The sequence below is a fragment of the Chiloscyllium plagiosum genome, unplaced genomic scaffold, assembly GCF_037043375.1.
Source record: "Chiloscyllium plagiosum isolate Xiang-an unplaced genomic scaffold, Cpla_swu_hap1 HiC_scaffold_27, whole genome shotgun sequence".
NCBI lineage: Eukaryota > Metazoa > Chordata > Chondrichthyes > Orectolobiformes > Hemiscylliidae > Chiloscyllium > Chiloscyllium plagiosum.
This window is the reverse complement of record NW_028270165.1, coordinates 51,065,662-51,088,369: the sequence shown is the minus strand read 5'-3', so window position 1 is coordinate 51,088,369 and position 22,708 is coordinate 51,065,662. Positions and strand designations below refer to the sequence as shown.

At 46.1% G+C, this 22,708-nt stretch overlaps 1 protein-coding gene and 1 long non-coding RNA gene across 2 annotated transcripts in view; one reads left to right on the top strand and one right to left on the bottom strand.

Moving 5' to 3' along the window:
- The first annotated feature begins 2,317 nt into the window (after positions 1-2,317).
- Positions 2,318-3,955, top strand: LOC148144019 (uncharacterized). Its single transcript, XM_087974549.1, has one exon. It carries the CDS (start codon positions 2,681-2,683, stop codon positions 3,926-3,928), a length of 1,248 nt encoding a protein of 415 aa, XP_087830675.1. The 5' UTR covers positions 2,318-2,680; the 3' UTR covers positions 3,929-3,955.
- Positions 3,956-6,731: 2,776 nt separating this feature from the next.
- LOC148144018 (uncharacterized) overlaps positions 6,732-22,708 on the bottom strand; it is a 30,667-nt gene continuing 14,690 nt past the window's right edge. The window contains exon 3 of the long non-coding RNA XR_015751371.1: positions 6,732-9,975. This is a non-coding gene — a long non-coding RNA (uncharacterized LOC148144018). The remainder of the gene's footprint in view (positions 9,976-22,708) is intronic.

Genomic DNA, 22,708 nt, shown 5'->3' with positions numbered 1-22,708 from the left:
AGTCAAACAGCACAGAAACAGTCCCTTCAGTCCAACTACTCCATGCTATGTTCTCAAACTAATCTAATCCCATCTGCCAGTGTTTGGCTTATATTCCTCAGTCACAAAGCTGGTCCTTTTTACTAATAGCTGGTCCTTTTACTAAAAGCTGGTCATTCTTCTCAAGGATGCTGTGTCCTTGGTTTTTTTTTTCAGAGGGGTGGTAAAATAACCTGGGCTCCGAAGTGACTGGTTTAGTACAGAGATGAAAAACAGTATTGGGAGGCATTTTTGGTTATATGTGAACAGATGAGACTTGAGGCCAAAGCTTTTATGTTTTAGAAGTGACCTGTACAATGAAAGGGGAGTGGTCAGTCCTGAAAGCTGAAGTCTCGTTTGGGTGAGGTAAGCAGTGGGCTATGTGGAGAAAGGCTGCTAATACTGTCTCCTTCTGCCCTTCTAACTTCAACTGTAAGCCTCTGTTTCAGTTTTACTTTGTTTAAGGGGTTTGTTTTTTTTTGGTACTGTTGTGTACCAGCATTGCGAAGAGTGTTAAGAGTTTCTCCACAGCTTGTACTGTACTTAATAAAGTTTGGTTGTTAACAGAATTTGGCGTATTGCAGTGTAAGAAGCTCAAGCAAAAGAACTTAACAAAGGAACCTAAGGGATAAGTCTTTCATGCAGAAAGTGGCATGTTTAAGGAAAGAGCTGTCAGAGGAAGTGGTGGGTGCTGGTACAATTATGACATTAAAAGGCATCTGGATGGGTATACGATTGGGAAGGGTTTAGACGATATGGGCCAAATGCTGGCAAATTGGCCGAGATTAGGTTAGGTTATCTCGTTGGCACGCATGAATTAGACCGAAGGGTCTGTTTCTGTGCTACATATCTCTATCAGTCTGGCTTGCCACTAACATTTGCCACATCTATCTGTACAGTTTCTGTCTGGTGTCAGTGTCAATGCCTTGATATCTCATTCTTAACTGGACTGGCAGTGCTTGGAATATAATGCGGCAAAATGAGGGCAATTCACATAAAACATCCCCCTATGCACCGATAGTGGGAGAATGGGGATTCCAACCGGGGTTTACAGATGCCACTTTTAAACTCTGGAGATCCAGGGGTATCTCATGTTGAGGGGATCTATTTAAAGATGGGGTCCTGATGTCTTTTGAACAGCTGCGTCAGAAATTCGGATTACCTAATGGAGACCTCTTTCGATACTTCCAAATTCAAGATTATATACAGAAGAAGACCACGTTATTAGATAGTCTTTATAAATCAGATAGAGAATGTAGTGTCCTACGACCAGTGGGGGTATCTTCCGTCAGTACTATTTATCATTTACTACATGATAAAGTATCGGGAGATATGGATAATCTGCTTAAAACATGGGATCAGGATTTGGGACTAGAAATCTATAGAAACGTGGAATGATATTTGGGAAAATGCTAGAAGAATTACTATCTGTAACAGAACCCAGGCTATCCAGCTGAAGATACTTCATAGGGCCCATATAGCACCGGTTCGATTGGCAAAATTTAAGGCAGGAGCATCTCCAATGTCTCCTAAATGCAAAATAGAAGTGGGCACTCATGTACATTGCCTATAGACCTGTCATAAGATCCGTAGATATTGGACTAAAGTAGCAAGTACCCTGACAGAAATTTTAGGAACGGAAATTAAAGTGGACCCTGTATCTCTCCTCTTGGGCTTTTCAAACCTTCCCTCCCTGGACACGTATGGGAAGAGACTATTTTCTATTCTTTCTTTCGTGCAAGGAAAAATATTTTGGTGAACTGGGCGGCTGAGGGCCACCCTGGACTTTCAAATTGGCACAGATTAATTATGGAATGTATTCCCCTTGACTTCCTTACAAATATGGTGCACCGAAAGACCGAATTATTTTATAAAATATGGCAGCCCTTCTTGAATTACATAAATACAGATATTTCGGCTATCCTAACAAAGGCTTTTATTTAATTGAGATTACAAACCTGGCTGGTCCGGGGCCCCTCGGGGGACGAATCCCGCCGAATACGGGTTTTATTATATCCCGAGCATGTAAGAGACTTAAATATACACTCTGGTTAGTTGTAGGTTAGATTAGTAGATAGTTGAGTTTTGTTTGATTTTTTTCTTTTTCGTTTTTTTCTGTTTTTTGTTAAATTTTGGCTATTGTATATTTGAGTTAATTGTATATCAATGTTTATATCTGAGAGTTTTGTTTATTTTTGTAAACTTGTTAAAATGTTAAATTTCTAATAAAAATATCTATTAAAAAAACTGGATTGGCAGTGATGACTTTTGTAATCTTTTCTTACAGACTATCTGAAGACAGAAGTTTCAAGTTAACAGATAAAGGGCTTATGTCAAAAATGTTGATTCTCCTGCTTCTCTGATGCTGCTTGCTGTGCTGCGCTTTTCCAGCGATGCAGTTTTTGACTCTGACTCTCCAGCGTCTCCAGTCCTCACTTTCACATCAATGTCTGATAGTTACTCAATCCATCAGGACCGCAACAATTTTCAACTATGATTCTGTGAGAAGGAGCAAAGCGTTCTTTTTGGTTCCAGTTTGAGTCCGGTTGAAAGACCCTACTGTTGCAGCGCACTGAGTGTGGAGCCTGAAACAACTCTACTGCCTGGAAAGAAGAATTCATGGCAGGGTTGTACACGTGTGTGTGCAGCTGAAGCTTCGGCCATGGAGAAACCTGAGGAAACACGCCCTGTTGAGAAACCATGGAATTGCGGCGACTGCGGGAAGGGCTTCCATGTCCCACCTGTCCTGGCGGCTCATCAGTGCAATCACACTGGGAAGAGGCCGTTCTCCTGCCCCGAGCGGGCAAAGGGCTTTACTTGCTCCTGTGTCCTGCTGCCCCACCAGCATATACACACTGGTGAGAGGAAGTTTTCCTGCTCCATGTGCGAGAAAGGATTCACTTGGGTGGACAACCTCCAGACCCACCAGCGAATCCATGCAGGGGAGAGGCTCTTCAGTTGCCACGAGTGCGGGAAAGCCTTCAGCAATTCCTCCAACCTGCTGACGCACCGGCGTGTCCACACGGGGGAGAGGCCATTCAGCTGCCCCGAATGCGGGAAGGCCTTCAGCGATTCCTCCAACCTGCTGAGGCACCGGCGGGTCCACACGGGGGTGAGGCCCTTCAGCTGCCCAGAGTGCGGGAAGGCCTTCAGCAATTCCTCCTCCCTGCTGGTCCATCAGCGGGTCCACACGGGGGAGCGGCCCTTTAGCTGCCCAGAGTGCGGGAAGGCCTTCAGCAATTCCTCCTCTCTGCTGACCCACCGGCGAATCCACACGGGGGAAAGGCCCTTCAGCTGCCCAGAGTGTGGGAAGGCCTTCAGCAAAACCTCCCACCTGCGGAGCCACCAGCGGGTCCACACGGGGGAGAGGCCCTTCAGCTGCCTAGAGTGTGGGAAGGCCTTCAGCAATTCCTCCAACCTGCGGAGCCACCAGCGGGTCCACACGGGGGAGAGGCCCTTCAGCTGCCTAGAGTGTGGGAAGGCCTTCAGCAATTCCTCCAACCTGCTGGCCCATCAGCGGGTCCACACGGGGGAGAGGCCCTTCAGCTGCCCAGAGTGCGGGAAGGCCTTCAGCAATTCCTCGGACCTGCTGAGACACCGGCAAATCCACATGAGGGAGAGGCCTTTCGCTTGCTCTGAGTGTGGTAAGGCCTTCAGCAATTCCTCTGACCTGCTGTCCCACCAGCGGGTCCACACCAGGGAAAAGCCATTCAGCTGCCCCGAGTGCGGGAAGGGGTTCACCCACTCCTCCAAACTGCTGGCCCATCAATGGGTCCACACTGGGGAGAGGCCGTTTGCCTGCCCTGACTGCAGGCGGAGGTTCTCATTGTCCTGCAACTTGCGGAGGCACCAGTGCATCCAACAATCAGATTCCACCAGTGACACTGCAGTGGATCAACCCCAGGGCTGAACCTCCTGCCCATTCTGACAGTGGGTGCAGTGAGCTTTTGTGTTTTGTGCTGGACTCACCCCCACCAAGCCCACCTACATGGCTCAGGGATGGCATGGTGACTCTGTGGTTAGTATCACTGCCTCACGATGCTGACCTGGTTTCAATTCCACCCTTGGGGAGACAGTCTGTGTGTAGCTTTCACGTTGCACGCCCCACGTCTGTATGGGTTACCTCTGAGTGCTCTGGTTTCCTTCCCCTGGTCTAAAGGTGTGCAGGTTAGGATGAATTGGCCCATCTAAATTGTCCCATAGTGTTCAGGGATGTGTCGGTGTGGTGCATTAGTTGGGGTAAATGCAGAGAAATAGGGATAGGGGAATGGCTGGGTTACTCTGCGGAGGGCCAGTGTGGACTTGTTGGGCCAAAGGACCTGTTTCCATACTGTAGGGAATCTAATCTTTAAAAAAAAGAATTCCTCCAAGCAATCTTGATAAAATATGCCGAGTTGGACAAAGTATCCCATCAAGTTTGAGTTGAAGAAGTCTGAAGTCACACGACACCATGTTATAGTGCAACAAGTTTATTTGAAATCACAAGCTTTAGGAGCATTGCTCTTTCATGAGTACTGCCCCCTCATCACTTCATCTGGTGCCATGTGACTTCTGACCTTGTCCACCCCAATTCAACACCAGCACCTCCGCATCAGAATTGACGAATGAGATTGGATTTTATTCGGCCTGATTGTGAGATGTTCCATTTGGAAACTCAAAACTGTCTGACCAACAAAGAGATGCAAATCATAGAGTCCTACAGAAGGAGACAGGCCCTTCGGCCCAACATGGTCCACACCGACCAAACTGTCCATCAACACTAAGCCCATTTCCCTGCACTTGGCCCATTTCCTTCCATACCTTTCCTATCCACGTATTTGCCCCAATGCCTTTTAAATGTTAATGTACCCACCTCAACCACTTCCGCTGGCATCTCATTCCATATGTGTACCACCGTCTGCGTGAAAAGAAACGTTGCCCCTCACATTTCCTTTTATTCTTTTTCCTCTAACTTTAAACTGATGCCCTCTAGCCCTCACTTCCCAAACCCCGGGATAAAAGTCTGAGTGCATTCACCCTCTCACGATCTCTTCACTTCTCGAAGGGCCTCTCTCAGACTCTTAATGCTCTAAATAAAAATATCTTAGCTTGTCCAACCTCTCCCTTTTACACAGACCCTTGAATCCTGGTAACATCCTTGTATATGTCTTCAGCATGCTTCCAAGTTTAATAACATATTTGTTATAGACACTGCCCTGTCTACCTACTTTGTTGGAATTATAGGACCTAATCCAAACTGGGTAATCTGGCTGATGGGGCAGGAAACCACTTCCTTTCTTGAGAGAGAAGTCTCCTGGAGAGAACTGGCTGGCTGACTGATCTACTGACCCTCAGTGTCCCACTGCCCTCAGTTATCTGGAGGGGTGTGCACACATTTGCCTAAGGTGGTGCTTGAAACCTTTATCATCTTTGGGATGGATCCCCATTCATTCCGTGCTATGGAGTCATGCAGCCTGGAAACAGACCCTTCAGACCAACCAGTCCATGATCCCCAACTAAACTAGTGCCACCCATCTGCTCCTGGCCTGTATCCAGTATGTTAATACTTTTGTTCATTTGTTCACCGTGAGAGTTGGATAAATAAATTGCTGATTGTTGATTTTAAAGTATTGGGGATTTATTCTTATCACTAGAGCAGGTTACACCACTTTTCATGCTAATTTTACAGATTATTGGGCGACACGCTCCTCTGGGTGTTTCTCTTTGAGATAGGTGTGGCTGTCAGCCTTTGCTTTATAAAAGTATTGACGTAATGTAGTGCTGAATGCAATGGAGTCAACATGAATCCCAGCCTCTCACTGTGGTTGTGGGTGAATCGTCTTAATTTGGCTCTTAACTCAGAAACTGCACACAATTAACTGCTGAAACAATGATTAACACTTTATTGTATGGAGCAACCAAAAATAAAACTCCTCAAGTTTTCATTGGAGAAAAGAAGGTTTAGGGGTGACTTGATAGAGGTGTACAAGATGATTAGAGGTTTAGATAGGGTTGACCATGAGAACCTTTTTCCACGTATGGAGTCAGCTATTACAAGGGGGCATAGCTTTAAATTAAGGGGTGGTCGGTATAGGACAGATGTTAGGGGTACATTCTTTACTCAGCGAGTAGTGAGTTCATGGAATGCCCTGCCAGTAGCAATGGTGGACGCTCCCTCTTTATGGGCATTTAAGCAGGCATTGGATAGGCATATGGAGGATAGTGGATTAGTGTAGGTTAGGTGGGCTTGGATCGGCACAACATCGAGGGCCAAAGGGCCTGTACTGCGCTGTATTCTTCTATGTAACCAAGTTCAACCTCACTCACAACTTGGCTATCACCCAATTGATGGCAGAATTTAACTGAGTTTCCCCCAACAGTATCTGTCTCTGGAAGTGTCCAGGGATTCAGTGCAGCATTCTTCTTCCAAGTACTGCTGCTACATCATTCTGGTTGAATTCTGGTGGAGATTCCTCGCTTTCAAATCTGTGATGTGATGCTTCTTTAGATTCTAACACCACCTCCCCATACTTCTGGAGATCTCCGGTCTGTAGCTTACCTTCTTATCCTCGAGGTTTAGTGGTTTGTTTGATACAGCGTTTCCTGCAAAAAACCCCTTTACGTCAGGGCCTTCCTTCCACAGACAAACTTAATTGTCCTTTTATCATGAGCTTATTAAACACTTCGCTCATCTGTCCCAGGAAACAGCTTGTTGTTTTGCGTCCTTCTTCCCAGGGATGGTTAACTACCAGAAATTAGGCCATTCAGCCTATTGAGTATGCTCCACTATTCAATCGTGGCTGATACGTTTCTCAACCCAATTCTCCCTGTAACCCTTGATACTAAAGAATGATTGAGTCTGCTCCACCATTCAATGGGCTGAATGGCCTAATTTCTGCCTCCTGATGTAGCAGTTTCTCAGTGGCCCTTTTGTTTCTTGGTCCAGAAAGAGTTCCTGCTGATTCAGGGAGTTGCAAAGTTCTGCAGTTTACAGGACCACACCACATTCCCCTCTGCCTCCTCCTGAGATACTGGCAATTCCAAAGATCCCTTGGTATCCCTGAAAACAATCGAGGTGTCTGGAAATCTCTGCTGCTACTCTGGAACAGAAGGATTATGGGGAGAAAATTTAGAAATCTGATGTGAAAAGGGACTATGGAGTTCTACTCCAGGATTCTCTCAAGGTAAACTTAACAGGTTGAGTCAGTAGTTGGGGAGGCAAATGCAATGATGGCATTTATTTTGATCAGACTTGAATATAAATGCAGGGATGTACTTCTGAGGCTCTGTAAGGCTCCGGTCAGCCCACAATTAGAGTACTGTATGTAGATGTGGGCCCCATATCTCAGGAAGGATGTACTGGCCCTAGAACATGTTCAGAGGAGGTTCACAAGAATGGTCCAGGAATGAAAAATTTAACATATGAAGAACATTAGAGGACTCTAGGTTTATACTTCATGGAGTTCAGAAGGATGAGAGGGGATCTAATTGAAACCTACAAAATAATGAACGGTGTGGATGTTGGGAAGGTGTTTCCATTGGTAGGACAGACTAGAACCTGAGGGCTCAGCCTTCGCGTCAAGGGAAGACCCTTTAGAACAGAGGGAAGAGAGGCTCCTTCAGCCAGAGTGTGGTGAGTCTGTGGAATTCACTGCCACAGAAGGCTGCGGAGGCCAGGTTACTGAATATATTTAAGACGGAGATAGATAGGTTCGTGAGGATCAAGGGTTAAGGGAGAGAATGGGGTTGAGTGGCGAAGCAGACTCAATGGGCTGAATGGCCTAATTTCTGCTCCTTTGGTCTTATGATATGCTGATGTGTGGAGGGATGAGAAGGGGGGAAAAAGAGATGATGAGAGAAAGACAGTTAAGGTGAAGCTCGATAGAGATGAAGGAAATATAAGAATTGTATGATAAATGGCAGAACACATAGGAGCACTGGCATACAGAGAGATCTGGGCATATAGATCCGTGGAAGTGGTAATGCAGGTGGGCACCGTGGTCAAGAAAGCACACAGCACACTTCCTTGAGTGTAAGAGTTACGTTACAGCTGTTTATTATGGCCACATTCAGAATATAGTGTGTAGTTCTGGTCACGGTGCTACTGGAAGGATGTGGGTGCTCTGGTAGAGGGTACAGGCAAGGTTCACCAGGACATTGCCTAGTCTGGAGGGCTCTCGTTATGAGCAGAGGAGGCATAAACCTGGATTATTTTCTTTGGAAAAACAGAGGCTGAGAGGAGACCTCGACAAAATGCTGAGATACACAGATTGGCTGGACAGGGGTGGCATGGTAGCTCAGTGGTTCGCACTGACGCCTCACAGTGCCAGAGACCTGCGTTCGATTTTAGTCTCAGGCAACTATCTGTGTGGAGTTGGCACATTGTCCCTGCACCCCACCTCCCGTGTCTGTGTGGGCTTCCTCCGGGTGCTCTGGCTTCCTCCTACAATCCAAACTTGTATAGGTTAGGGTGGATTAGCGATGCTACATTACCCATAGCATCCAGGGAGAGGCAGGATAAGTTGGATTGTCTGTGTGTAAATTGCCCCAATGTTCAGGGATGTGTAAGTTCGGTGCATTAGTCAGGAGTAAATGTAGATAATGGGGGTAAGAAAACGAGTCTCTATGTGTTAATCTTTAGAGGGCCAGTGTTGACTTGTTGGGCTAAATGGTCTGTTTCCACGCTGGAGGGATTCTATGATAGTCAGAGGCGTTTTTTTCCCTCCAAAGTAGAAAGTTCAACTAAAAGAGGTTCAAGGACTGTTTGGGGGGAAAGTGGTGGGGGTGGGGAATTTACACAGAGGGGTGGTGGGTTTCTGGAACGCACTGCCAGTGGAGGTAATGGAAGCAGGCACCTTAACAACGTTTAAGGTGTATCTTGATAGACGCATGAAGGGGAGGTGAATAGAGGAACAGAAGCCACACATGGGCAATAAATAGCAGGTCTAAGTAAGAATTAAGAAGTAGCACAGGCTTGAGGGGGTGTGTGTGCCTAAAGCAAGTGAGAAGGGCCTGTGACTGTGCTGTATTGTATTGATACAGCTTTCCCCCACTATTTGAAAGTAGAGTGTTCCTTTCATAAGCCGAAATGGCCTAAAGCGAAGAGTAATTACCATGAATTAATTTATATTATGCCTTTCTTTGTAAAAGCGACAATCCTCTTCGGATTTCTTTCGGTTTGTGAGAAAGGTATTAATGTAGGTCTTTTGTTAAAGTGAAGTAGTGTAAAGTGAACTTTCGAAAAGTGGGGGATATCTTTATGCTGATGGAGGGGAGATGGGGGAGCAATGAAGAGGGGTGGATGGAGGCTCAGGTGCAGAATAATAAACACTGAGACACCAATTGAGCAGCCCAGACTGGCCCTGTGCTGGAGACTCAATGGGATAGAGACAAATGTATCTATTTCAGGTATACCTGCAGTATGCTCCATCCAGGATAAAAAAAAAATGTCCTTCATCTGCTTCAGCATACAGGGCAGATGAGCAGTTTCTCCCCAATGTGGACCAGGAGGTGATGCGACTGAGTGAAGCCTTTCCTGTGCTGAATGCAGGTGAATGGCCGCTGCCCGGTATATAAATGCTGATGAATATCGGGCAGGCGGGGAAGGGAAACCGTTCCGACACTCCCTGCATTTTCATGATTTCTCCATGGTGCAGGTGTCCTCGTATTTCTCCAGGTTCAACAATCAGTTGAAACTCGCTCACACTTACAGCATAGGTGTGGTGTTACTGGTGAACCCTCTGATAATTGGAGAACTCTGTAAAACATGTTCCAGTCACTACTCTGGTGTGTGGGTATGTAAGACTCTGTGAGTTTCCAGTCACACTGACATTTAAAACCTAACAAAGCAGACAGACCTTCTCCCCTTTGTTTTCAAGGCCATCAATATCCAAGTCCTGGTGAATCAAGCGATTGTCAGACTTCGATGTGATGTTTGGTCTGAGATTTATGCCTCCAAATTCTTCTCTTGTAATATTCCTGTGGAAAGAGATTGCAAAGGTCATCGCTGTCAGTCCACAATAGAAAATCAGAACACACATTTCTAGTTTCTGTGGATCATTGTTTCCTCTCTTAATACCCAAGATCTTTGTGCTGATCTATACGTAAATGTATACAGCAGGGTAATGTGGTGGATTGCATACTCCAGGAAGAGTTCACTCAAGTTGCTGAATGGACATCTATCATGCGGTATTGACGTTCTTACTGAAGATATACAATATGCTGCAGTGCAATATTATGAGCCCAGAAACAACTGCAAATCAGGCTTTTAGAGCCATAAACATTCCATCAAATATGTAACATATACCCCAGACTTATCTGTCTTATATTAACGCACGGTTGTCTTACAATTCCAGAAGACTCAGATTTAAGTTTTAAGTGTGACTTTTTGTAAAAGAAGCCGTCGTTTTGGACTCCTTCCATGCCATACTGACTCTATTACTGGAAATACATCCATACTACACCAGGATTCATTGATCGATGACGTGAGGTTTATCTTTACCTTCTTATAATTTTCTGTTGCATAAATGTTTCGACGAATGCCAACGCTTTTCACCAGTCATACAGTCAGAGACATAAAGCACAGAAACAGATCCTTCAATCTAACTTGTCCATGCCGACCGGATATCCAAAATTAGTCTAGTTCCATTTGCCATCACTTGGTCCATATCCCTCTAAACCCTTCCTTTGCATATAACCATCCAGATGCCTCCACCACTTCCTCCGCAGCTCATTCCATACACGCTTCACCCTCTGCAAAAAAAAGGTTGACTGCAAGGTCCCTTTTAAATTTTCCCCCTCTCGCCCTTAACCTATGCCCTCTAGTTCCGCACTCCCCCTATCCCAGGGAAAAGACCTTGATTATTCACCCCATCCACACTCACGTTTTTATAAACCTCTTTAAAAAACACACATTCAGCCTGCGATGCTCGAGGGAAAACAGCCCCATCTTATTCAGCCTCTCCTTGTGGTTCAAACCCTCCTACCCTGGCAACAGCCTTGTGACTCTTCTCTGAATCCTTTCAAGTTTCACCACATCCTGCCTATAGGAGGGAGACCAGGATTGCACACAATATTTCAGAAGAAGCCGACTGAAACTGACTTTTGCAGAGTCTGCTCCCTGCTTGTATTCATACTGCCTCCCGTTGTTGCAAGTGAACAGTGCTTCCCCCTTTCTCTCTCCCTCCCAGGATAAGGAATGGAAAGGGGGAGACATTGCTTCATTCCCAGATTTTGCCCAGAAGAGCCCCCCTATTGTCTGAATGCGCAAGTTGGACCTTGAGCTTCTGAAGCTACTGCTGCTCCTCTCTTTCTGAATGAAGGTTGAGCTTCACTCCAGACTGCAACTCCCTTTCTCTGTCCAAACATCTGTGAGCACAGCACATTTTTGTTGAAATAAGGCATATTTCCTGAATGTTACAATTAAAGGGGTGTCTTCCCCCCGATATTTCAAGGGATGGTAAGTCAGAGAAGAACCACGCCTTGTGTTGTGTGGCTCGTGTGACAGTTGCAACAGGATGTCCCAACTCCTATGCTCAATTCAAAGTTTGAGAGAAGATTTGTAGCTCGGGTGCTCATTGTTGTGGTTCTGTTCGCCGAGCTGGGAATTTTTGTTGCAGACGTTTCATCTCCTGTCCAGGTGATATCCTCAGTGCTTGGGAGCCTCTTGTGAAGCGCTTCTGTGATGTTTCCTCCAGCATTTATAGTGGTTTGTCTCTGCCGCTTCCGGTTGTCAGTTGCAACTGTCTGCTGCAGTGGCCGGTATATTGGGTCCAGGTCAATGTGTTTGTTGATAGAATCTGTGGATGAGTGCCATGCCAGAGAACAGCCAGGGAATTCCTAGAGGCATGGCCTCGAGGCATTTTTCCAGCACCACATTTTTCAACTCTGGATCTGGGACAAGGTGTGTGGTGTGGGGGGAGGGGAGGGGAAATAAGGAAACTGGTGAAATCTACATTGATCCTATGTAGTTGGTGGGTCCCAAGGCAGAAGACAAGATGTTCTTCCTCCAAGCGTCAGGTAGCTAGAGCTTGGAGGGAGAGGCAGCCGAGGACTTGCGTGTCCTTGACGGATTGGGAGGGGGAGTTAAAGCGTTCAGCCACAAGGCGGTGGGGTCGTTTAGTTTTGGCGTCCCAGAGCTGTTCCCTGAAATGTTCTGCAAGTTGGCGTCCAGTCTCCCCAATGTGGCAGAGACCACATCGAGCGCAAGGGACATATAAATAAATCTTATAAACAAATTGTACAAATTTTAGCCTGCCAGGGTTATTTTCTTTAATTAAGTTAAAGAAAATTTTAATTAAATTGGGTGACTACATTAAACGGTTTGTTGGTCAGACTCAAATCATCATCCTCAAATGAGACAATGCCATTAATATCAGTGAACTGCTTTTTTTTTTAGAACCACAAGTTCTTGATTTATTTGCACAACTTATTGGTATTCACATCTGCACATTCAATGTCAAACTCTGACATCAGAAATGACATGACACCATTAATTTTTTTCTTACAGTAATTCAACAAACAAATTAATAACACACAGTGAACACCAAGTCTCATTAATATGAAATTAAATTTGACCAAAAAAAAAGTAAAATCAAGATGAGAGATAACAAATGGGGGAAGGGCAGAAGGCAAGAAATGCAGCATCATAGAAGGTGCTCCTCCAGGGAGTGTATTTTACCAACTACAACTGCTCAATATAAACAAACACTCTGACATGACCCTCCGGTTTTAATGTAAACCATAGCCCCATACAGTAGGTACCATTTAAATAAGTTAATAGATACAAGCCTTGAGCAAATCCAGCCTCCAGCCGGACCCCCCGCTTCTTGGAGCTTGGACCTTCCTCCAGCTCCGGGGGGTTGTTGAGCTCCTGGGCTCCGGCCGCCGCCGAAGAAGCCGCGGGCGCCGGCTCTCTCTCCTCCACCGCCGACATTTTTAATTTGTTTTCTCGTTCACCCGATAACTGTCACCTCCCCTTTCCCGGGCCCCGGGAATTATACAAAAATAAACAATAAACCCCACCGGGGACTGTCTCCTTTTCTTCACAACTTTTGTTTGAAAAGTTCTGGCTTTAATTTGAAATGTATTTTAAAGGTATTTTCTGAGGTAAACGATGCCTGTCTGCCCCCCTCCCTCCGTCAGAAACCGCCCGCTGTCGATGAGAAAACCGCAGCCTCGTGCCGCCATCTTTGTTTTTCTTCTTCATTCCGTCTCCTCCTTCTGTGACGCGCGTCATTCGCGGCCCCTCCAATCAGAGCGCACCTTACTCCACCTGACCAATGGCGGCTGGCTTTGTGCGTCGTGTTGGTCCCACCCTCTGCAATATATCTCTCCGATTAGTCGGTACCGACCACAAGCTTTGGGATTGGTGGAGAATTTCACAATCGTCAGTGTATCCACCCTTTTCATTTCCGTTCATTCATTCAACAGCAGATGACCCAATTTACTGCAACGGGCTCTGGGGCTATTGCGGTAATGTCACATATTCAGGGGGAAGATGTGATTTTTAACGTTATCAACCAATTCAACTGTGGCACCTCCACATCCATTCATTCAACTGAAGAGGGCTCAATTTAGTGTAATGGGCTCTGAGGGTATAATATTTGTATCCCATGTTGAGAAGAAACCTCTCCCCATTCATTCAATAGAAGAGGGCCTATTTGCTGCAGAGGTTTTTTTTCAGGCGTAGTGGTAGTGTCCCTATCTTCGAGCCCTGAAATCCCACTGCTATGAGGATGCGTAATAACAAATTTTTTAGTCATAAGTCACATGACACCAGGTTATAGTCCAGCAGGTTTGTTTGGAGGGGATCTTACAGAAATATATTAAATTATGAAAGAAATAGAAGTATGATGTTGCATTGGTAGGTTAGACTAGGATAAGAGCACATGGCCTCAAGATTAGAGGAAGCAGGTTTAAAACTGAACTGAGAAGAAACTTCTTCACCCAGAGGGTTGTTAATCTATGGAATTCCTTGCCCAGGGAAGGATTTGACATTACTTCAGCAATCACTAGAAGCAGGAGATATGTTTTTGAAAAATAAAAGAATTAAGGATATGGTGAAAACGCAGGTAAGTGCAGCATAGTCCACAAAAAGATTAGTCATGATCTTATTGAGTGGTGGAGCAGACTCGAAGGGCCGGAAGGCTGACTCTTGCTCCTCGTTCTTATGCTCTTATGTTGAAATCACAAGCTTTTGGAGTGTAGTCACTTCAGCAGATGAAGTCATGAAAAAACAAGTGCAGGAAAGAGAATTTAGATAAATGAAAGACAGAGCATCTCAACGGTCAATTACTTACTCCCATTCCTATTTCTGATGATCTTACTACACAGCAAGTTGTGTTTACCAAACATTAATTTTATTTCCATTGTTTAAAATCAAATATTTAAGATGAACAGTTTGTTTTTCCTCACTTGGACACACTGTGACCCACAACACTGTGAATAAACCCGCTCATGAGATATCATAGGAACAATTCATAAACTTGATTTGTCACTGAGATACTAGAAAGGAGAAGAATTCCCAACATGTGCAGGATGCTAACGAAAAGTTAGCAACCTGAAATGGTAACAGGAGCAAGTGAACAGTCCCAATCAGGAAACTCATATTCTGACATCCACTACAGTACCTTGCTTTCCTTTTCAGTTTAATGATCCATAATTGAATCTGACTCCAACACACTCTCTGGCAGGCAGTTCCAGAGGTCAAAGTATTTTCAATCATTAACGAAGTAAGTTTTGGATCCATCCCAAAGACATTGAACATAGAAAAATACAGTGCAGTACAGGCCCTTTGGCCCTCGATGTTGCGCCGATCCAAGCCCACCTAACCTACACTAGCCCACTATCCTCCATATGCCTATCCAATGCCCGTTTAAATGCCCATAAAGAGGGAGAGTCCACCACTGCTACTGGCAGGGCATTCCATGAACTCACGACTCGCTGAGTAAAGAGTCTACCCCTAGCATCTGTCCTATACCTACCACCCCTTAATTTAAAGCTATGCCCCCTCGTAATAGCTGACTCCATACGTGGAAAAAGGTTCTCATGGTCAACCCTATCTAAACCCCTAGTCATCTTGTACACCTCTATCAAGTCACTCCTAAACCTTCTTTTCTCCAATGAAAACAGCCCCAAGTGCCTCGGCCTTTCCTCATACGAACTTCCTACCATACCAGGCAACATCCTGGTAAACCTCCTTTGCACCCATTCCAATGCCTCCACAGCCTTCCTCTAGTATGGCGACCAAAACTGCACACAATACTCCAGATGCGGCCGCACCAGAGTCTTATACATCTGCAACATGACCTCAGGACTCCGGAACTCAATTCCTCTACCAATAAAAGCCAGTACGCCATATGCCTTCTTCACAGCACTATTTACCTGGATGGCAACTTTCAGAGATCTGTGTACATGGACACCAAGATCCCTCTGCTCATCCACACTACCAAGTATCCAACCATTAGCCCAGTACCCCATCTTCTTGTTACTCTTACCAAAGTGAATCACTTCACACTTACCTACATTGAACTCCATTTGCCACTTTTCTTCCCAGCTCTGCAGCTTATCGATATCCCGCTGTAACCTGCCACATCCTTCCTCACTGTCAACAACTCCACCGACTTTCGTATCATCCGCAAACTTGCTCACCCAACCTTCTAGCCCCTCCTCCAGGTCATTTATAAAAATGACAAACAGCAATGGTCCCAAAACAGATCCTTGCGGAACACCGCTAGTAACTGCACTCCAAGATGAACCTTTTCCATCAACTACTACCCTCTGTCTTCTTCCAGCCAGCCAATTCCTAATCCAAACCTCCAACTCACCCTCAATGCCATACCTCCGTATTTTTTGCAGTGGCCGAGCATGGGGAACCTTATCAAACGCCTTACTAAAATCCATATACACCACATCTACCGCTTTAGCCTCGTCCACCTCCTTATTCACCTTCTCAAAGAATTCAATAAGGTTTGTGAGGCACGACCTACCCTTCACAAAACCATGCTGACTATCCTTGATCACATTATTCCTATCCAGATGTTCATAAATCCTATCCCTTACAATTCTCTCTAAGACTTTTGCCCACAACAGAAGTGAGACTCGCCGGCCTATAGTTACTAGGGTTATCCCTACTCCCCTTCTTGAACAAGGGAACCACATTTGCTATCCTCCAGTCTTCTGGCACTATTCCTGTAGACACTGAGGACATAAAAATCAAGGCCAATGGCTCTGCAATCTCCTCCCTTGCTTCCCAGAGAATCCTAGGATAAATGCCATCAGGCCCAGGGGACTTATCTATTTTCACCCTTTCCAGGATTTCCAACACCTCTTCCCTACATACCTCAAAGCCATTCATTCTAATTAATTGTGACTCAGTATTCACATCGGCAATAATGTCCTATTCCTGAGTGAATACTGACGAAAAGTATTCATTCAGTGTCTTCCCCAATCTCTTCAGCCTCCACACGCAACTTCCCACTACTATCCTTGACTGGACCTATTCCTAGCCTAGTCATTCTTTTATTCCTGACATACCTATAGAAAGCCTTTGGGTTTTCCCTAATCCTACCAACTAAGAACTTTTCATGTCCCCTCCTTGCTGCTTTTAGCTCTCTCTTCAGATCCTTCCTGGCTACCTTATAACTATCAATCGCCCCAATTGAACCTTCACATCTCATCTTTACATAGGCCGCTCTCTCCCCTTTAACAAGGGATTCCAATTCCTTATTAAACCACGGTTCCCTCACACGACCCTTTCCTCCCTGCCTGACAGGTACATACTTATCAAGAACACTCAATAGTTGCTCCTTGAACAAGCTCCACATATCAATTGCGCCCTTCCCTTGAAGCCTACTTTTCCAAGCCACGCATCCTAAGTCGTGCCTCACCATATCATAATTTCCCTGTCCTCAGCTATAACTCTTGCCCTGCAGTGCACACTTATCCCTCTCCATCACTAGAGTAAAAGTCACCGAATTGTGGTCACTGTCCCCAAAGTGCTCACCTACCTCCAATTCTAACACCTGGCCTGGTTCGTTACCCAGAACCAAATCCAGCATGGCCTCACCTCTTGTTGGCCTGTCTACATATTGTGTCAGGAAACCCTCCTGCACACATTGGACAAACACCGACCCATCTAACGAACTCGAGCTATAGCTTTCCCAGTCAATATCTGGAAAGTTAAAGTCCCCCATAACAACCACCCTATTACTTTCACTCTTCTCCTGAATCAATCCTTTCTTCTACGTCTCTAGGACTATTAGGAGGCCTGTAGAAAACTCCTAACAGGGTGACCTCACCTTTCCTATTCCTAACCTCAGCCCAAACTACCTCAGATGGCGAGTCTTCATCCATTGTCCTTTCCACTGCTGTAATATTATCTTTGACAAGCAATGCCACACCTCCCCCTCTTTTACCCCCACCTCTGACCCTACTAAAACATTTAAACCCTGGAACCTGCAACAGCCAATCCTGTCCCTGTTCTACCCATGTCTCCGTAATAGCCACAACATCGAAATCCCAGGTACCAATCCATGCTGCAAGTTCACCTACCTTATTTCATATACTTCTTGCATTGAAGTATACACACTTCAAGCCACTTTCCTGTTTACAGGCACCCTCCTTTGAGATTGATGCCATGTTCCTAACCTCCCTACACTCCAGGTCCTGCACCCTAAAGCTACAGTCTAGGTTCCCATTCCCCTGTAGAATTAGTTTAAATCCCCCCGAAGAGCACTAGCAAACCTTCCCCCAAGGATACTGGTGCCCCTCAGGTCCAGGTGTAGACCATCCTGTTTATAGAAGTCCCACCTTCCCCAGAAAGAACCCCAGTTATCCAGAGACCGGAATCCCTCCCTCCTGCACCATCCCTGTAGCCACGCATTTAACTGTTCTCTCTCCTTATTCCTCGACTCTCTATCACGTGGCACGGGTAACAAACCAGAAACAACAACTCTGTTTGTTCTAACTCTGAGCTTCCAACCTAGCTCCCTGAAAGCCTGCCTAACATCCTCAACCCTCTTCCTACCTATGTCGTTTGTGCCAATGTGGACCACGACTTCAGGCTGCTCCCCTTCCCCCTTAAGGATCCGGAAAACACGATCAGAGACGTCACGTACCCTTGCACCTGGGAGGCAACATACCAAACGTGAGTCTCTCTCGCCCCCACAGAACCGCCTATCTGTGCCCCGAACTATTGCTCTGCTCTTCTCCACCCTTCCCTTCTGAGCAACGGGGACAGGCTCCGTGCCAGAGGCCTGAACCCCATTGCTTACCCCTGGTAAGTCCCCCCCCCCACAAGTATCCAAAATGGTATACTTGTTCTTGAGGGGAACGGCCGCAGAGGTCCCTGCACTGGCTGCTTCTTCCCAGTCCCCCTCACTGTCACCCATCTATCTGCCATCTTTGGAGTTACTACTTCCCTAAAGCTCTGATCTATGACCCCCTCTGCCTCCCGAATGATCCCAAGTTCATCCAACTCCAGCTCCAGTTCCCTAACATGGTCTTGGAGGAGCTGGAGATGGGTGCACTTCCTGCACGACCATGGCATCCCTCACCTCAAACATGTTGCAAGAGGAACATTGCACTGCCTTCACTGCCATCCCTCTAAAAGTAACCTTTTAAAAACAAACTAGGTCCAAGAATAGAACAAGCAAAATGCAGCACTTACCTACTTACCACAACGGGTCTTATTATTAGGTTAGGCACCTCTGTAGTGCCTCGGGTTCCTCTCCTGCGTGCTTTTATAGGGAAAGAAACCTACCCAGGTAAGCTTACGCTACATCAACTTCCAGATCCGCTTCGCGCTTTTTAAACAAAAACTTTCAAATTTAAAGCGTTAAACAAACGTCACCGAGCCTTCAAGCAGCCCCTGCCAAACAGCCCTTACCTGCTCCGCTGACACTTCTATAAGAGGTGTTGGCTGGACCCAGACACTTCGGCGGGCAGTGTTCATTCCTCATGTGTATTCTCTCCCCCACCCGCCTTAAACTAATCACCTGGGTTGTGAGTCGATTGTGCTGGCATTCTGGTGGCCCCAGGCAGTGTCTGTATCTGCTCTGCTGTTTTTCTCCATATTGTGATCCAGCGGCCATCTTGTGTGTCAAGTTGGCCAACTGATGGCTCAGTAGCCATCTTGTGTATGTGTGCCTAGTAACATCCTGCCCTTCCCCACCTCTCCGCCATGCCCACTCTCTCTCCCCCACTCAATCTCTCTATCAACCCCACTCATTCTCTCTCTCTACCCCCACCCTCTGACCACCATTTTCTCTCTTTCTCTGTCCCCCATCCTTTTGGTCTCTATTCTCCCCAGCCCCCACCACACCCGTCTTTTCTCAAGCCTCGAACCATCTTTGACCGCTGTATCAAGCCCTTCAAATGACAGAGAGAGAGAGAGAGAGAGAGAGAGAGAGAGAGAGAGAGAGAGAGAGAGAGATAATGGATAGTAATGACTCTACCTGGGAGTTGGGAGGGGTGAGAAATGGCTGATCTTCAAAATTGAAAATACCTAAAATGATTTTTGCAAGGTTTGTAGCTCAGGTTGAGGTTTAGGGTCTAGGTTTGCTCGCTGGGCTGTAGGTTTGATATCCAGACGTTTCATCACCTGGCTAGGTAACATCATCAGTGGCGACCTCCCAGTGAAGCGAAGCTGTGTCTCCTGCTTTCTATTTATATCTTTCTCCTGGATGGGGTTCCTGGGGTATGTGGTGATGTCATTTCCTGTTCGTTTTCTGAGGGTTTGATAGATGGCATCTAGATCTATGTATTTGTTTATGGTGTTGTGCTTGGAGTGCCAGGCCTCGTAGCCCTACACATGGATGAAAGAAAACACCATTTCGACTGGGACAACACATCTATCCTGGGGCAGGCTAAGCAAAGACTTGCCAGAGAATTCCTAGAGGCCTGGCACTCCAACCTCAACGCCATAAACAAACACATAGACCGAGATACCATCTATCAGCCTCTCAGAAAACGAACAGGAAATGACATCACCACAAACCCCAGGAACCCCATCCAGGAGAAAGATATAAATAGAAAGCAGGAGACAACAGCTTCGCTTCACTTGGCGTCGCCACTGAAGATGTTACCTAGCCAGGTGATGAAACGTCTGGATATCAAACCTACACCCTAAACCTAAAATGATATCTTCAGAAACATCGTTAAAGCCAGAAAGCGTGTTCAAGTTTTTTAAAAGAGCTGCTGAAATCTATCTGATTCTTTCACTGAAATAAACGCAGTCAGGCCACCGCTCAGGACAGGCTGGAAGGGGTGAATGGGCGAAGGTGAGCACTGCGGATGCTGGAGGTTAGAGTCAAGATTAGAGTGGTGCTGGAAAAGCACAGCCGGTCAGGCAGCATTCGAGGCTTTTGCCTGAAACGTTGATGTTCCTGCTCCTTGGATGCTGCCTGACCTGCTGTGCATTTCCAGCACCACTCTGATCTTGACTGTAAGGGGTCAATGGCCTAGTCCTCGTCTTGTGAAGTTGGTTCCAACTATCTAGAAATAGCGAAACAGAGCACAGAAACATACCCTTCGGTCTATGCCGACCAGATATCCTAAATTAATCTAGTCACCCATTTGCCAGCATTTGGCCCCTTATCCCTCTGAATCTGTCCTATTCATATCCCCATCCAGATGCATTTTAAATATTATCATTGTACTAGCCTCCACCACTTCCTCTGGCTGACACGCACCAGCGTTCTGTGCAAAAAGGTTGCCCCTCAGAAATCTTTCCCCTCTCACCCTAAACCCATGCCCTCCACTTCTGGACTCGCGCAACGTGGGGAAAAGACATACAAAAGTTGAGCAGCCAGACAGAATGCAAAAACAATACAATGTCGAATCACAGGGAAAAACAAATTGTAGCTCGACCCCTTTTTTGTCGTATTGGCATTTGGACTCTTAAAATCTGACAGGAACACCAGCATCCCTAGTGAGCATACTGCGCATGTTTCCCGGTGTCAGTAACGCAGTGCACATGCCCACCGGTATCAGCTAAACACTGGGCATGCTCATCGCTTTCCGCAAAAAATGGCGCGCGACCTTCCTTTGATGGTCCAATAGGGAACCGTGGAGGACCAAAACAAAACTGGTCCTCCTGCCAATCAGAGCCACCCCATTGTCTGAATGCGGAAGTTGGACCATGAATTTCTGAAGCTGCTACTCCTGCTCCTCTTTCTGAATCAACATTGAGCTTCACCCAGACTGCAAATTCTTTTCTCTGTCTAAGATCTGTGAGTACAGCACTCTCTTTTCTCGCCCCCTTTGCCATTTCTATTTCTTTCCGGAGTTCAATTGTTGACTTACAGCAACTGAAAGGAAAGGGATTGAACCCAGGGAGGGGACGGACTATGGAAAAGTGATCAAGGTCTGTGTCTCAATTGGCAAAATAGACAGACAGGAGGCTGGAAGGACACAGCAAATCAGGCAGTATCACGAGGTGTAGAAGTCGATATTTCGGGTGTAACCCTTCTTCAGGACTGGGGATTGGTGCCAGGGCCGGGGGCTAAAGTGGGGATAGGTGAAGAATCGGTCAGATTAATCATTGGGTGGAAGAAATCAGGTTGGTGGCAGGAAGGAGTGGTAGTGAGGGGCATGGGGCTGAGAAGGGAGTCGGGTGATGGAAAGGGAAGTTATTTGAAATTGGAGAACTCGATGTTGGGTCCTGCAGGCTATAGTCTGCCCGGGCGGAAGATGGGGTGTTGTTCCCTAATTTGCGGTTTGGTTCGTTGTGGCAATAGAGGAAGCCTATGATGTTCTTGTCAGAAAGGGAGTGGGAAGGGGAATTAAAATCGATGGTGACTGGGAGGTCTGGTCAGCCTCTGCGGACCCAGCTGTGATGCTCGCCAATCCGTTCCCCAAGTTTATGCTCAGTCTCCCCGAAGTCGAGAAGACCACAATTTACAAACACGTGGCAAATGCAGTATCTCAATGTGAAGTTATAGTCTTTGCTATGAAACAAAAAAGCAGGAAGGAGATGTATTGTTTAAATGGTGATACTGTGGGATGTGGAGAAAGTGAGAACTGCAGATGTTGGAGATGAGAGTCAAAGTGTGGTGCTGAAAAAGGTGGTAAGTCAGGCAGCATCTGAGGACCAGGGGAGTCGACATTTCGGTCCCGAGCACTTCATCAGGAATGATGTGTGGATGGACAAAGGGTCTGATTCGGTTCTATATAACTCTAATCATCTTCAGTGAGAGCAGAAGTGTGATTGTGAAGGCTGGAGTTTCAGAGCAGCTTTCAAAGATGCTTTGCCCTTAATGTGGATGGACAAAGGGTCTGTTTCTGTGCTGTATGACTCTAATCATCTTCGATGAGAGCAGAAGTGTTTCTGAGGACTTTTCAAAGATGCTTTGCCCTTAATGGGAGTAGAAGGTACAATGAAATCTTGCATTTGTGAGACAGCAACTGAGTGAGTGAGTAAATCCGAGGTTTTGGTGCAAAGTGGGAATTCATTGCACTGTGAGGATGAAACTCTACTTATTGAGTCATTTCTGCTGGTGAATGAAACCAGGCTCAAGATTAGGAGGAGTAAATGTAGGACAGAGATGAGGAGGAACTGCTTTTCCTGGAGTGTAGTGTATCTATGGAATTCTTTGCCCAAGGAAGCAGTAGAGGCAGCTTCATTAAGTATATTCAAGACACAATTGGATGGGTTTTTGCAATGGTAGGGGAATTAAGGGTAGTTGGGACAATGCAGGGAGGAGGATCT

Coding starts and splice junctions, on each gene's coding strand:
- LOC148144019 (XM_087974549.1), top strand. CDS start 2,681: ATGGAGAAACCTGAGGAAACACGCCCTGTTGAGAAACCATGGAATTGC.